Below are 13,377 nucleotides of genomic sequence, written 5' to 3'. Positions count from 1 at the left end.
TCTGGGCCTTCTCTCCTGTCTCAGCATTTAGGTTATACTTGCTTTGAGTCTCTCCAGTCACTGAAGAAAGCAATCCTATAACTACATCCATATGAATATTATGTTAGCAACCTAGTATTATCCCTTTCCTGAGGTTATTTGCATTTTAGAGGAGGAGGGGTGAGGATGTAGAATATAGTACCTATCAAAGGAAATACAATTCTGATGATAGAACTGTAAACACAGTGACATTTTATTGGACGATCCAGATTTTAGTAGGCTAAATATATAGCCTGCCAGGTATCAGTTCTTGTGATTGATCGTTACTACCTATAAATCTATATAAGCATGAATATGATATAGTAGACATAAAACATAACACATATAATAAGCAGCCTACACATGTCCTCTTCTTTCATCCTCCTCTCCACAATGGGTCGGTAACAATGTGATCTCCCATTTATGAACAAGTAAAGTCAAAAAAGGAGCAGATAAATGACTTGGCCAAATCTTTCAGAGGGTGACAGCATCAGTGTTAATGCTTATAAACAACATATTTTCTATTCATTACTTATCTTATTTCCTGGAAAGTTTGATTATTTAATTCTACTACCCCAGGAAGCCTGCTTGTCTACCCACGGTTTCCAAGATAGCTAAAATAAATAGTTGTATGTCATCTTATGCCTGGTAATGTATCAATGACATTTTATCTTTTCTCAGTTTCATAGCAGAATATTTCCTGTTTGCATCATGAGGTTTCATGATTAGTTTACTCCCTGTGGTAATTTTTGTACCCATTTCATTCCAGTTACTCATAGTGATTTATATTTTCAGGACTGTAGTTGTCTGGCTAGCCAAGCCATCCTACTGGGTTTACTGCTCAAAAGAGAAGGCCCCAACTTCATCACAAAGGAAGGTAAGAGTATATAACTAAGAGAACATTTTAAATAAAAAGACCTCTCTATTTTTGAACATACATCAAAAATGCATAATGAACGTGCACTAAACTGTTACAAGTTATTTTCTTCTCTAGTAAACCTTTCCCTTTTAATTTTTAAAAGTTAAAAGTTTTTTAAAAGGAAAATGTTCATTCGTATCCTTAGAGTGGAATAGGCTTTTTGACGTATGAACTCCTGAATTGCTTTCATGCAGTAATGCTTGTTTGTCTGATTATCTCAGTGGTGTTGGAGCCTGGATTCTGCCTGTGACTCTTTGCCTCTGATGACTCCATAGTTGTTTATTGACAGTTTCTATTTCCACTTTTATTTTCTGTATGTTTTTAAGAACAATACCAAATCATTATAGCCATAAGAATTAGCTCCTTCATGGTCTGCAGCAGCCATTTGGAATGGAACATGGCATTTAATAGAATTGCACTGTCAAAGATTGTTTACGAAAATAAGTCATTTTTAATTGTGTTTGTGTCCACTGTGCATTAAGGCTGAAACCCAGTTATCCCTGAAATCTACATTCATATGTTGAGTCACTACTCTAAGGAATCTGAATTCTACATCATGGTCTACTTCTGGCATTTTGTAATACAGAATAATGTAGGATACATTTCAAGTATTTAATATCTAGCTATCCAGAATTTTTGGCGTATCTGAAAGCCCTCTGTCCAATGAGGCATATTGATTTGGTTAGAATTAGAAATTGAGTTGATATTCTAAACAGCAATGTAATTAATAAGATTTATAGTTCTGGTAGTGAACTGAACGTAATTGTTTATTCAGATAAGGTCTACTTAGCTTTTACATTATTGTAGCTAAGAGACAACTTTCTTGAGTATTATACAGTGAATTAAATAGTCTTAATTTTTTTACTTAATAAAGGCAGAAGAACTCTAAGCAAATTTTAAACAGAATCTTTCCTGTTTCTAATTAATCTGGAAACTCAAAGTGTAAAAAGGATCCCAGTTATATTGAGGACATTTATCAGAATTTATACTTTAAAAACAATGGGATCATTAAAAAGCAAACATTTCATTAGGAACTTAGAATTCAGAATGGTTATTTTAGTAGTAGGCTTCCCAGGTGACAGTCGTGGTAAAAGAACCCGCTTGCCAATGCAGGGGACATAAGAGATGCCAGTTTGATCCTTGGGTCGGAAAGATCCCCTAGAGGAGAGCATGGCAACCTACTCCAGTATTCTTGCCTGGAGAATCCCATGGACAGAGGAGCCTGCTGGGCTATAGTCCATAGGGTTGTGAAGAGTTGGACATGACTGAAGGGTAAACTTAGCATGTACACATGTGTTTTAGTAGTGCTTTAAAATAAAACAGTTTATATAAAATGAAACAGTTTATGAAAATGTCAAGAGAATTATTTTTCAAACCATTTTTTAAGCTTGGGAATAATATTAATCTGTTACTTAGATATTTAAAAGACTTTACATGTTTTAAATCTGTGAAACCTTATATATTAAAAATCATAAGCATCTGCAGAATCTGAATATAATTTTATCCAACTTGCTATAAAGCTATAAAAATAAGTTCAGGGTAAAAATATAAAGATACTGTTTTTTACCCTTGTTTGGTTTCTGATCATATACAGAATCATCACAACATTTTTTTGAACAAATAAATGAAGAGTTATATATATTCAGAGTCTACAGTATTTTGTTCAATTTGCTATATTCTGCTTTTTTATTTTCTTTAGTAAATTAAAATAACATTTTTATTTCTTAAATATATTGATTGTATATTAAGAAAATAATAAATTTCAAGAAATAAAATATTTATCAAAATCATATACTCAAACTATGTAGTAACAAGGGCTGGGGACATTCACACTATATATTTGGGTTACATATTTAATTATGTCAGGTTTTTTAAGGAGAATAAATGTTATGCATTTAATTAAAGCTTTTTTCAACAAAGACTCTATTATCCAATGTCTAGGTACTGTTTCTGATCACATTGAGAGAGTCTATAGAAGAGCTGGCAGCAAAAAACTTTGGTTCGTATTAGCGTCCTTGTCATTATGTTTTTTTAATTGTGTTATCATATTCAGTATCCTAAAGATAATGGACCAGTCTTAAAGGTGGCTAGTCATTCTAATTTTTCCTTTTAAGTTCCGAGGTTGCAGTGCCTATTTTCTAAGGACCTGCCTACATTGCATTTTATCTTGACTCTCCCAAGATACTAAAAACATGTCTGGGAGTAAAGACATCTGTAGGAATAGAACCTGGAGAGGATGCAATGGCATGATGTTCTAATGACTCTTTCCTATTCTGCACCTCCTCTGTCCCAGCAAGGTGCTTTAGGTTCTAATTTGTATTTTGGAAACTTGTTCTGTTATAGAGGGTCATGAAGAGACCAGTGTTTCGTTTAAACACAAGCAAAATATAATATACTTAGAAGATAGTTCTCTCAGGGCTTAAGTTTAATGAATCCTAATGATTGTAGTTACTGCATAAAAAGTAACTGATATGTTCTGCAGAGGTAGTCTCTTCCCAGAGACTGAGGAAAACTTAGGTAAGTTGAGCTAAGATTGTTTACATTCACAATGGGGTAGGTATGCCTAAATGCATGCCCTCTGCATTTTTGAAGCAATTCTAACAGTTTTACCAGCAGAATCTAACATTTTGGAAATTAATAATGTATATTAATGTATATAAATATACATATATATATTTTAATAACCCATTATAATCTAATTTTGAAAAAAGAAATCTCAAGAAAGTGTCATGTCTTAAGAAACTCCCTTAACTTCAATGAACCTCAGTTTTCTAATCTCTAAAATGAAAGGATTAGACAAAACATCTCTTAGCAGTATTTCAACTCTAATTTATAGTAAATGTACTATTCTAATCAAGAAGAAATTATGTAATAACCCTGTGGTTAAGTCTCAGATTTTCACTGTAAATTCTCAGCACAGTAAGGCATGCAAACAAATAGATGTTGCTTTTTAGTCAGTAAATTTCAAATCTGGTCTATAGTCTTCGGTTAAGCAAACCTACTTTTACTTTATGTTTAATACTTGTATTTTAGATAAATCATTAGCAAACATTTAGAGTCCTGACTGTTATGTTTAAAAGAACAAACTCCTGGAAGTTTTATTTACTGTATTTTCCCTTTTATGGCTTTCCACTGACACACCCAGGTTGGCGGTACGCTACGGGGCTGCATTTACCCAGAAATTTTCTTCCTCTATAGCCCCACACATTACTACTTTTCTGGTACATGGGAAACAGGTAACATGCACAAATTGTCGAAACTCCAGCTGCTTGAAACGTGTGGGCTTATTTGCGTTCTCAGGGTTAAATATGTCTTTTGGTCTTATAGTGTGTGGGTGAAAGCTTCTCTAAAAGTAGGAAGTGTTTGTTTCACTAACTTTATCAGATGTAACTGAATTTTCTACTAGTTCATGTATGTTGAGATTAAGCAACGTGTTTTTTATAGGTCAACTTCCATGGATATCCTGAAATACAAGGAAACACCTTTAAACCTACATTTTTATTTTATTTTTTCCATCTGAAAGTTCCACATGGATTTTTAGTTTTGATGGGGGGAAAATGTTTTATGTATTGCATGTGCTGTGCTTAAAAATCTGTTCTCCTTACAGTCTAAGACTTTTTCAGAAATGTTAAAATAGTAGTGTGAATTACTTCCTTCAACATTCTGGCAAGGAAAAAAAACAACAACGCTGGTATCTCATTGTATCACTTCCTAAAATTGAGTACTAAGCGAATTCCCTAATCCAGGGATTTGGTTACTAGGCACCAAAGGAAACTTGATTTAAAGTGGTTATAGGAATAGTGTCATGTACCCGTGACAGTCTTAATAATAAATTTTTTAATACAAAATCAGAATAATCGATTCCTCTTCCTACACCACTCCCTGACAAAGGGATATTTAGGCTTCCTTTTCTTTCTTTTTAAGTTATTAATGGCAGGAATAATGCTGGTGGCAGAGGTGAGGGTGAAGCTATCCCTCCCTAATTCTGGATAGTCCTGTAGTCTGGAAGATTTCAGCTGTTAGGTCCAGTGTCTCTTCATCCATATTATTAAATGAGGACCTAATTGTACAGATTTTTAAATTCCCCCCATTCAGGGGCCCATTCATTCATCACTTAGATTTGTCAACCTCTGGCGTGCTCTCTTCTTTGCCCCCAGGTCGGTGGTGCGCCATGCAGCAAGTCTTTTAAGTAAACTAGTGGACAGCCTGGCCCCATCCATTACTAATGTTTTAGTGCAGGGCAAACAGGTAAGTAGCTGATTTTCAGACTCTTGGTCGCAGTCACAAAGATTTCTGGGTAGGACCCTGGCTTTTAAAATCTGGCAAGCCTCAGCATCGCAGGCCTCTCACAACCACATTTACAATGGCTCAGGCATTTCTACAGAAGGCTCCTTCCCCAAGCAAAATCTAGTCTTAAAGAAGCCCAGATACAGAATATCTGTGCTGTATCTTAGAGATTTAATTTTAAGCTCCTGTGTTAACTCGAGATCAGTGAAGATACTGACAAAGAAAATGGTATGACACCTACTAAAGCACTCCAGACAGGCTTAGGATAGGTGGGGCAATGATAGGGAGTAGTGAAGGGCACATTCTCCTTTTTACTTCGCTAGGACTCTTCTCCCCATTAGAAATGCTTTGGCTCCCCAGATTATTAACCCTCTCGGCCCCCTCTTCTTCCAGGTTCCCCCCTCCCACCAGGGCCAACTCTTGCCAGCTCTTCCTCACAGAAAACCATCTCCAGTTAGCAGTCCCTTTCTCCTCTGGGTTCTCAAAATAGGCCTGTTACGCTTCTCACAATCTGCCCTGGATCCCGGTTCATTTGAATGTGTGTCTCTCACAGGGTAGACCATGAACCCCTGGCAGTCAGGGCCTACGTCTTGTCCAGCACCGTCCCTTTGTGTCCACCATGGCCTTGTAGAGGCACTTGGTGAATGTGGATTGAATTGAGCCTGTGCATGTGGGTATGTGGAGTGGGATATGGCTGCTCATTTTTTGTTTTTCTGTAAGCTCTAATTACTTGGCTGAATCATCATTTGATTGGAATGAAAAGCTGTGTGCTTTCTATCTCTTCTTTGGGAAAATGTGTGCTTTATCATGTCTTCCTGACAATTAACCTAGGGATATAATAAGCTTTAATAACACAAAAAGCTTTAACCCTCTTTGATGGAATCAACCCATTGTTCATATCTCAGGGCTCTTAGTTCATTAAAATTTAAATTATTTCATCTTGACATCAAAGTTTTGAAATGTTGAAAGACTAAATGATCCTATTCTGTAATATTTAATAACTAAAAAATTATTGTACTAATAAAATTCCTGAGAAAAAATTTAAATCTCTTCATATATGTTATTTTCTGTTTTTTCCAAATTATTAAAAGAATTTTCATCCTTGTTTATCAGCTAAATAGACCAAGGCACAGGTAGTAACTTATTGGATGCCTTTTCTCATTGCAATCCTCAAATCCAGCCACAGAGTTCTGTATTTTTGCCTTGGACTGAGCCACCTCTTAAAGAAAGTAAACAGGCTTTGGGAAGCTATTTTTCCTTGGATTTTAGGCCCCTGTAGTATATCTGAAAATATAGTTAATTCTGTGACATATGAATGAATGAGAAGGTTTTGGAGATCTCTGAGGTCACTGGCATCTGGCAGTTGGAGAGGGGTTAGGTAGGTTACGGTTGGTCATGTCCATTCTGTGCACTATCTAGACGGCAATTGCTGCCTATGATCCTGAGACTCTGTTGCCCAGATCAAAATTCTAGCACCTTGGAACCTATCCTGAGGCTGTGACTGGACTATTGTCCACCAGACCAGCACATCTCCCAAGGAAATAGTCAGTTACAGAATTGAGTACCTGGAAGGCTGACAACCCTGTTTCAGGTGTATGGAGTCTATTCACTGACAGCATCTTAACCTTTTTAAAAGAGGAAATGAAAATGGAGCATTCCAAGTTTGCATTTGCTTATTTATGAAATGCCACCCTGAGAACTGAAGTAATACTGCTTCTACACTTCTACTTCTGCACTTTCAGATCACCTCAAGCTCTCTGGAATGAAATAGTGGTTTAGTCATCATTGCTTCCAGAGGCAATGATGTACTTACCTTCTGCTTGTTTTTTTCTTTACAAGCTGACATTTTAATAAAAATAATCACACTTGGACTAACTGGTTGGTACCCCTTGTGATGCAATAAACTAGCAATTCTGTTTTTAGTCCATCACAAAATTGGGGCAGAAGACCTCTATTCTTCTTTCTCCTCTCATGTCAGAAAACACAAGGACCCTTTGATATCCTCTTCTTTTTCCTGCCTCTTATAATTGTGCCCTATACAAGGAAGAGAGAGGAAATGAGGAGGAAGGAGGGGATGCAGACTCTTCTGGGTGGCAGAGTACTAAGACAAGAGGAGAGAGGGGGAGCAGAGTATTTATTCCTCTTGCCCAGCCTCAGCAGCACTTTTGGCTTTGAATTTTCTTTGCCATTTCCTCTGTGCTTTCACATTTCACTGGCTTGTGGGCAGCCTTATTTATTCCCCTCCACAGGCCAGAGATACATCCAAAAGTATTTCAGCACTCACTGGGTACCTGACTATGCCAGGAAAAGTGGGTCTTCACTACAACTATGTCCTTTGAAAAAGTTACAGTATTGTTAAAGAGCAAAAACTTCCACATGAGAAACTGTAAAAGATGTGAAGAACATACTCTCAAATACTAAGTTGTATAGATTATGCACTAGAGTAAAACTGTTTTCTCTGAGGAGTTTCTGGTCCTAAAGTCATTCAGAATAATTTTATCTTAATAGTTATTTATATTCCTTCCCTGCTTTTATCCACTCACCTTCATTCCCCTAGCTGGGACCCTCACATGCCCTTGTATTTTAGATGAGACTGAACCATCATGAACTCCAATGGGAGTCATGCTTTGAAGGCCATTTTAATAAATAACAGGAGCAGTTATTCTACCTAATTCCCTAGCTTGCATACCATAATTTCAGCCTGCCAGTCATCCTGAGCCTTGAATTTTTTTTTTTTTATCTATTAGTAGCTAGGAAATTTTTATAATAAAATTTTGCCACCTATAGGTAACTCTGGGTGCCTTTGGGCATGAAGAAGAAGTTATCTCTAATCCTTTGTCTCCGGGAGTGATTAAGAACATCATCTATTACAAGTGTAATACCCATGATGAGAGGGAGGCAGTAATTCAGCAAGAACTGGTCATCCATATTGGCTGGATCATCTCCAATAACCCAGAATTATTCAGTGGCATGCTGAAAATACGAATTGGGTGAGTAAATACTTTGCATTTGCATAAAAAGAATTGTTCAGGTTGTCCTCAGTCTCTCTGAGTGAAGTGCTGCCTCAGATCTGGTGGGTATTTAGGAAAGTGTTTCTTCCCCTAAGTCATAGAGAAAACGTATGGTGATATGAATAAATAAATACTAGTGGCCTGAAAAAAGTCATTGTTTATTTGCCTCCAACATGAGAAGCAGTGAAGTAACTCTGTTCTCTGATAAAATCAAACACAAGGTTTAAACAGTTGTATCATGTTAAAAAACAAAAAATAAACAAAACCCCCCACTATGCACAATACTTGTAAAAATTCCTATAAAGTGAATAAGCCTTAAGAATAAAATGATCACCCATTTTTTTCCTTCAAAAAATTTCATTAAAAACTAGTTGCTTTTTGGGAATTATCTGCATACCTCTTTGATCGATAATTCTCATTTTTGAAATTTAGACATACTTAAGAGCAGTCTTCATTTCAGCCTCGTTTGAAATAGTCAAACACTGAGAATAACACAGATATCCATCAGTAAGAAATAGTTCAAATAAGTTGTTAGCCATATAATAAAATGTTTTGCCACCATTACAACCATGAATATTCACTGGAAGGACTGATGCTGAAGCTTCAATACTTTGGCTACCAGGTGTGAAGAGCCAACTCATTTGAAAAGACCCTGCTGCTGGGAAATACTGAAGGCAAAAGAAGAGGGTGGCAGAGGATAAGATGGTTAGGTGACATCACTGACTCAGTGAACATGAAGTACTTCATACTCACATGCAAAATTAAAACTAAGAAATGAAAGGATATCAACCTAGCAATAAAGAAGAAAGAAAAAAAGTAAGAACAAGAAAGCATGGTAACTAGAAAACAAAATAAAATGGCAGGAATAAGTCAAAATAGAAATGAAATGGCAAAAATATGACATATATATTTCTATTACAATATAATCTCAGATTAGATTAAAAGTAAATAAAGCATAGATGTTAAATATAAAAGATATACCTAATCAAAATGAAAAAAGAACACTGAAGGTAAATGAATGGAAAACAGTATACCAAGTTAATAACAATAAAAAAAGCAGTAATATTAAACAAAAAGTCATATGGTAGTATGTTTAATATTACTTACCATTACAAGTAACAAGATAAGGTTAATACACTGGCATTTATAAATTGTTGTTATTGTTCAATCACTAGGTCGTGTCTGACTCTTTGTGACCCCATGCCTGAACTGCAGCATGCCAGGCTTCCCTGTCCTCTATCTTCCAGAGTTTGCTCAAGTTCATGTTCAATGAGTCAGTGATGCCATCTAACCATCTTATCCTCTGCCGCCCTCTTCTTTTGCCTTCAATATTTCCCAGCAGCAGGGTCTTTTCAAATGAGTTGGCTCTTCACACCTGGTAGCCAAAGTATTGAAGCTTCAGAATCAGTCCTTCCAGTGAATTTTCATGGTTGATTTCTTTTAGGATTGACTTGTTTGCTCTCCTTGCAGTCCAAGGGACTCTCAAGAGTCTTCTCCAGTACCCACAATTCAAAAGCATCAATTCTTCGGTTCTCAGCCTTCTTTATGGTCCAACTCTCACATCCGTACATGACTACTGGATAAACCATAGCTCAGACTGTATCGACCTTTGTTGGCAAAATGATGTCTTTGCTTTTTAACACACTGTCTAGGTTTGTCATAGCTCTCCTTCCAAGAAGCAAGCATCTTCTAATTTCATGGCTGTAGTCATCATCCATAGTGATCTTGGAACCCAAGAAAAAAATCTATCACTGCCTCTACTTTTCCCCCTTCTGTTTGCCATGAAGTGATGGCATTTATAAGTATCCAAGATAAATTAAGTGAAAAAGTTGCAAGTTTTTTCCATTTTTTATCAAATTATTGTGTGTGTGTATATATAGTGTGTATGTGTGTATGTCTATGTGGAAAAATATACATAAAATCACTGTCATTTATTCTCTGTGAGAGATTTCTACTTTGTAAGTTGTGTTGTTCAGTTTTATTTAAATTATTTTAGTTGAGGTTATTAGTTTTCAAACTATTTGCCTAATTTCAATTAGAGTATATTTCAGATGAGCTTCCTATTATTTATCTCCTCTTTCTTTTGATTGAGAAGTGAACTCATTCTGCATAGAATTTGACCTGCCTTTTTACCCCTTAAAATAGTTCCTGTCAAATATTATTAATAGGATGTATTCCAAATCAGTTATAAGAACTGTGAGTTATATCCTGCTTGTTCAGTCTCTGTTAGCTCTAAAATTTTCCACTTCAACTTTTGACTACACGTGAGGATGCAGAAATGGGTCTTCGTGTGAGTTGTCTCTAAATGAAATGTGATTCTTCATATCCATACAATCATTAAAAGTACTCTGATGTCACAGGTTAAGGCATTTCTCTGAGGCTGACTTAGGAGTATAGGTTATAACTCTTCCAAAACACATTCTTTGTAATAAATGTTCTATTCAGGAGACTCTTTAAGCAGTAGTCATCCTTGCTGTGACTTAAGCAAAGGCTTAGAGTGAAAGTTAACTGTTCCCCAGTATTTTACAATGCTACATTTTTCAGCCTCTAGTAGTTTTCCCTTTACTGTGTATTCAGCATTTTAGACTGATTTATGTTCTCTCAAAAATCCAACGTAATTTTCTTTCTTGAATTCAAATCTGACCGGAAGCTTCATTCTCTGCATGGAAATGAAGTATGTTTAGTTTATTATAAAAATAGTTTTCTTCCTATTTTTGTATCTTCTGTTCTATATGTTCAATGTCTTCTGTGAGAAATATTCTTTTTTCCTTAAACTGTCTCCCAAAATAAAAATGTCAGGACAAAGCATGTGACTTAGTATCTCATGATAGAAAAAAACTTCATGAAGAAATTTGCCAGACAACTTTATTCACTGCCCTGAAACTCATCCTGGAATCAGTTGTGGCATTGTATTTCCATTGTGGGTATTAAGAGTGTCCCTGCCCAAAATACTGTGTATGTGTTTCTCCCATGTGGTGGACTCACAGGGTCAGCTCTACACACTGGGACATTGTCAGTTTGGGGTAAGTCTAATTTTTTTTTAATAAGGAGTAATTTATTTACAAATCAGTAAGTGAAAGAACTGGGATTTATACCCATACTGCCTGACTTCAAAGTTCTTGCTCTTATTTCTTAAGTATTGGGCATGTTTTCATCTGCATATACTATTGCTCTTGTCTTGGAAACAGGCCTTACTGTAGTTTTGTTTTTGTTTTTTTCTAAAACCTCGACCTTATAGTCCCTTCTACTTGATTTCAACGTATGACCCGTTTTATATTCAAGTATTCATGTAGCAGCTCCTGATGGTTTTTGTCATTAGTCAGTCTAGGATCAGTACTGTTCAGTGTTGTACTAAGGATGCCAAACAGTTCCAAGTTAACAACCATAAAAACCAAGGATTTTGCCTCCTTTATTCATGAGACCAAGAAAATGGGGATGAGTTGAAACGGAGTCTAAGTTATCCCCTGTGCAGGATAAGAGATATACTCAGATGCTGTAAAAATTCAACAAAGTAACTTGCTCTTGGTTGCAAGACCAAAAACCAGAATTTGAACCTAGGGTGAATAACTCCAGAGTTCATGCTTCCCTATCCCTCTTCCAGCTCTCATGTCTATAAAATAGGGAGGCTGTCCCTGCTTTGGCTTCCTCATTAGATTATGGAGGTTCTAGGCAAAGAATGTGAAGGTCTTTTGTAAAGGATAAAACTTAAACAGTATTGCTCTGACATTTGGTAATTTGAGATCCTCTATCTTGTGGCATTTGGAGAACAAGTTATTTTGGGGGATTTCTTTTTGCATGTCACAAATCCCAAGGAGGAGGATCCCATCCCCCACCAACCCCCACCAACAAACAGACACATACTTATCTTCCAGTTCTAGGTTTTCAAAGACCTACTCCCACAAGAAACATCCACCCTAGAAGTATCCCTTTCCACCATAGTTGATTCTCATTGAAGGCCCAGTGGAATGATCCCCAAGCATTTCATGTAGAAACCATGATGCAGAATTCCTTTTGGATTCTCGACTGCCATCTGAGATGGTCTTGCCCCTCCATCACCTGGTGGGACTTCATGAAACACGTGGTAGACACTCACAAATCCTCCTGTGCCTACCCACAGTGCTCCTCCACCATATTAATGGAAAGGTTTTAGAACCCTGTCTCTACTCAAGGGATATCTTAACAACCTCAGAGAATTGCAGTTATCCTGTCTGTGGAGCTTGTGATAGTGCCTCTCTGAAAAGAAAAAAAGATATTCTGTATCTTTTTAGTATATTTTTATTGCTCTTTATTCTTAATAAATTTCACTCAGACCTCAGCTCCTTAAGTGAATGGCTTCTGGGCATGTTAATATGTTTCTTGCAGCAAGCACATACTCTATTTATGTGTCTTTAAAAAGTTTACCTTGAATCAATTCCTGAAAGGTTTTAATTTGCTTAAAATTGATGAAAAATTATTCATTTATAGAGTCCTTGAGTGTCAACTTTTTTATCAATTGTTGGATTTGTTACTCTTTTAAGTCACCCATTTGTAGCATGATTTTAAAAGAAAGAAGGGAAGGGATTTATACAAAACATTCTTTTTTTTTTTCACTTCCTTATAAATTAATTAAAGCATTTCAGACTCATTTATATGTGACTTTTTACTGTTGTTTCTATCATTTAAATGTTGAGTATGATTAAACCTCCAGGAATTGGTGATGGACAGGGAAGTGCTGCAGTCCATGGGGTCACAAAAAGTATGACACAACTGAGCGACTAAACTGATGATTAAAGAGATTGATAGCTTCAGTCAGCTTTAACACCATATTCTTCCTGAAATGTCAACATTCACTAGGCTGAAGGGACATAAAAAATAAGAATATTTGTCAATCAGAAATCTTCCAACAAACAAAACCCAGGACCAGATGGCTTCACAGCCGAATTCTACCAAAACTTTAGAGAAGAGCTAACACCCATCCTCCTCAAACTCTTCCAGATGATTGCAGAGGAAGGTAAACTTCCAAACTCATTCTATGGGGCCACCATCACCCTAACATCAAAAGATGCCAGAAAAAAAAGAAAACTACAGGCCAATGTCACTGATGAACATAGATGCAAAAATCCTTAACAAAATTCTAGCAAACAGAATCCAACAACATTTTAA

At 36.2% G+C, this 13,377-nt stretch overlaps 1 protein-coding gene across 10 annotated transcripts in view; it reads left to right on the top strand.

Annotated features, from left to right (window-relative positions):
• PHKB (phosphorylase kinase regulatory subunit beta) overlaps nt 1-13,377 on the top strand; it is a 203,830-nt gene that overhangs the window by 169,074 nt on the left and 21,379 nt on the right. For 6 of the 10 annotated variants that reach the window (XM_081507929.1, XM_081507936.1, XM_081507932.1 and 3 more), the window contains 4 exons: nt 814-895; nt 2,879-2,936; nt 4,083-4,173; nt 8,012-8,214. In XM_081507929.1, the coding sequence (XP_081364055.1) occupies nt 814-895; nt 2,879-2,936; nt 4,083-4,173; nt 8,012-8,214 (434 nt within the window). Of the gene's footprint in view, nt 1-813; nt 896-2,878; nt 2,937-4,082; nt 4,174-5,094; nt 5,186-8,011; nt 8,215-13,377 lie in introns of all 10 variants that reach the window. The other 4 variants (XM_081507930.1, XM_081507934.1, XM_081507935.1 and 1 more) reach the window with 1 other exon arrangement.

This window comes from Giraffa tippelskirchi, chromosome 7 (genome assembly GCF_054371585.1).
Source record: "Giraffa tippelskirchi isolate mGirTip1 chromosome 7, T2T-mGirTip1v1.2.pri, whole genome shotgun sequence".
Lineage (NCBI taxonomy): Eukaryota > Metazoa > Chordata > Mammalia > Artiodactyla > Giraffidae > Giraffa > Giraffa tippelskirchi.
The sequence above is the reverse complement of the archived record's forward strand: the minus strand, read 5'-3'. Positions and strand labels throughout refer to the sequence as shown.